This window comes from Cynoglossus semilaevis, chromosome 1, assembly GCF_000523025.1.
Source record: "Cynoglossus semilaevis isolate Cse_v1.0 chromosome 1, Cse_v1.0, whole genome shotgun sequence".
NCBI classification, from domain to species: Eukaryota; Metazoa; Chordata; class Actinopteri; order Pleuronectiformes; family Cynoglossidae; genus Cynoglossus; species Cynoglossus semilaevis.
Window position 1 is genome coordinate 16,131,715 of NC_024307.1, and position 1,221 is coordinate 16,132,935.

The following is a 1,221-nucleotide window of genomic DNA, read 5'->3' on the forward strand; positions in this document are numbered from 1 at the left end:
TCGTGCAGCGACCAATGTGCTAACAGATTAGCACTCTAGCTGGCTTTAGTTGTTTTGTGGACCCTTCTTACTTTGTCCACACGTAGGAATAAAGGACAAAGAAGAAATATATCGATGCATTAGTCAACAATGAAAATGAGTGCCTGATAATAGAATAAACAGAAGAGTACTGAGCAAAAATACTAAAACTAAAACAGTTTTATTGACTAGGTTGAGACAAAGAATAAATCAATATGAATCAAGATGGCTGTCAAAATGAACACTGCTCTGTGTTTTGTTCAGGGCGAGGAGCTGAGCGAGGCCAACATCAGACTGAGTCTCCTGGAGAAGAAACTGGACAGTTCATCCAAAGATGCAGACGAACGTGTCGAAAAGATTCAGACTCGACTGGACGAGACACAGACTCTGCTGAAGAAGAAAGAGAAGTGAGAGGGAAAACAAAAATCAACAGTTTTACCGTGAGTCCGTCCACACACAGGTGGCCAACAGTTGCATGGCTCTGCTCCTCTGTCCACAGGGAGTTTGAGGAGACCATGGATGCTCTGCAGGCCGACATCGATCAGCTGGAATCAGAGAAGGCAGAGCTAAAACAGAGAATCAACAGCCAATCAAAGATGACCATCGACGGGCTGAGAGGAAGTGGCTCGTCAGGGATCGCGTCAATCGTCACAGGAATACCAGGAGGTAAGTGGAGTTTGAGTCAATGTGTGAACGTGTTCTGCTCTCAGCTTCTTCAAATACTGTACACTTCGACGTTCTCAGCTTCTTCAAATACTGTACACTTCGTGACGAGAAGACAGACAACAACACAACGCAGTGAGACGTTTTAATGTGAGAAACTTGGCGGCTGAATGGATTCAACTGGAATAAGATTAAAAATCTGTTGTTTTTAACTCTCAACATTGTTTACACTTTCATTTTTTATCTTATTTCTTTGACCTTAACAACAACTACTGTCTTTGTTTGTCTTTGTTTTATGGTCTGTACCTTCAGCAGAAGAACAGAAAGGTATCTGTGTTGTTCTTTACTGACCTCTGCTGGTGTATCCTGCATGTTACATTTGTAAGGTTTTCACTGCATGATTCTCCTGCAGCATCATATCAGCTGCATACTCTGGTCTGGGATCAAAGTTAACTCTTCAGTGATGTGAGAATTTAAAGTAACTTTAACCTCAGTTTCACTTAAGCTATTGGATTTCTGTTACTACAAAATGGCCCTGAT

General features: G+C 41.9%; 1 protein-coding gene across 1 annotated transcript in view; it reads left to right on the forward strand.

Annotated features, from left to right (window-relative positions):
• The window catches only part of dctn1b (dynactin 1b), a 25,225-nt gene that overhangs the window by 19,985 nt on the left and 4,019 nt on the right, over positions 1-1,221 (forward strand). The window contains exons 25-27 of the mRNA XM_025060336.1: positions 281-425; positions 518-684; positions 994-1,008. Of these exons, the coding sequence (XP_024916104.1) occupies positions 281-425; positions 518-684; positions 994-1,008 (327 nt within the window). The remainder of the gene's footprint in view (positions 1-280; positions 426-517; positions 685-993; positions 1,009-1,221) is intronic.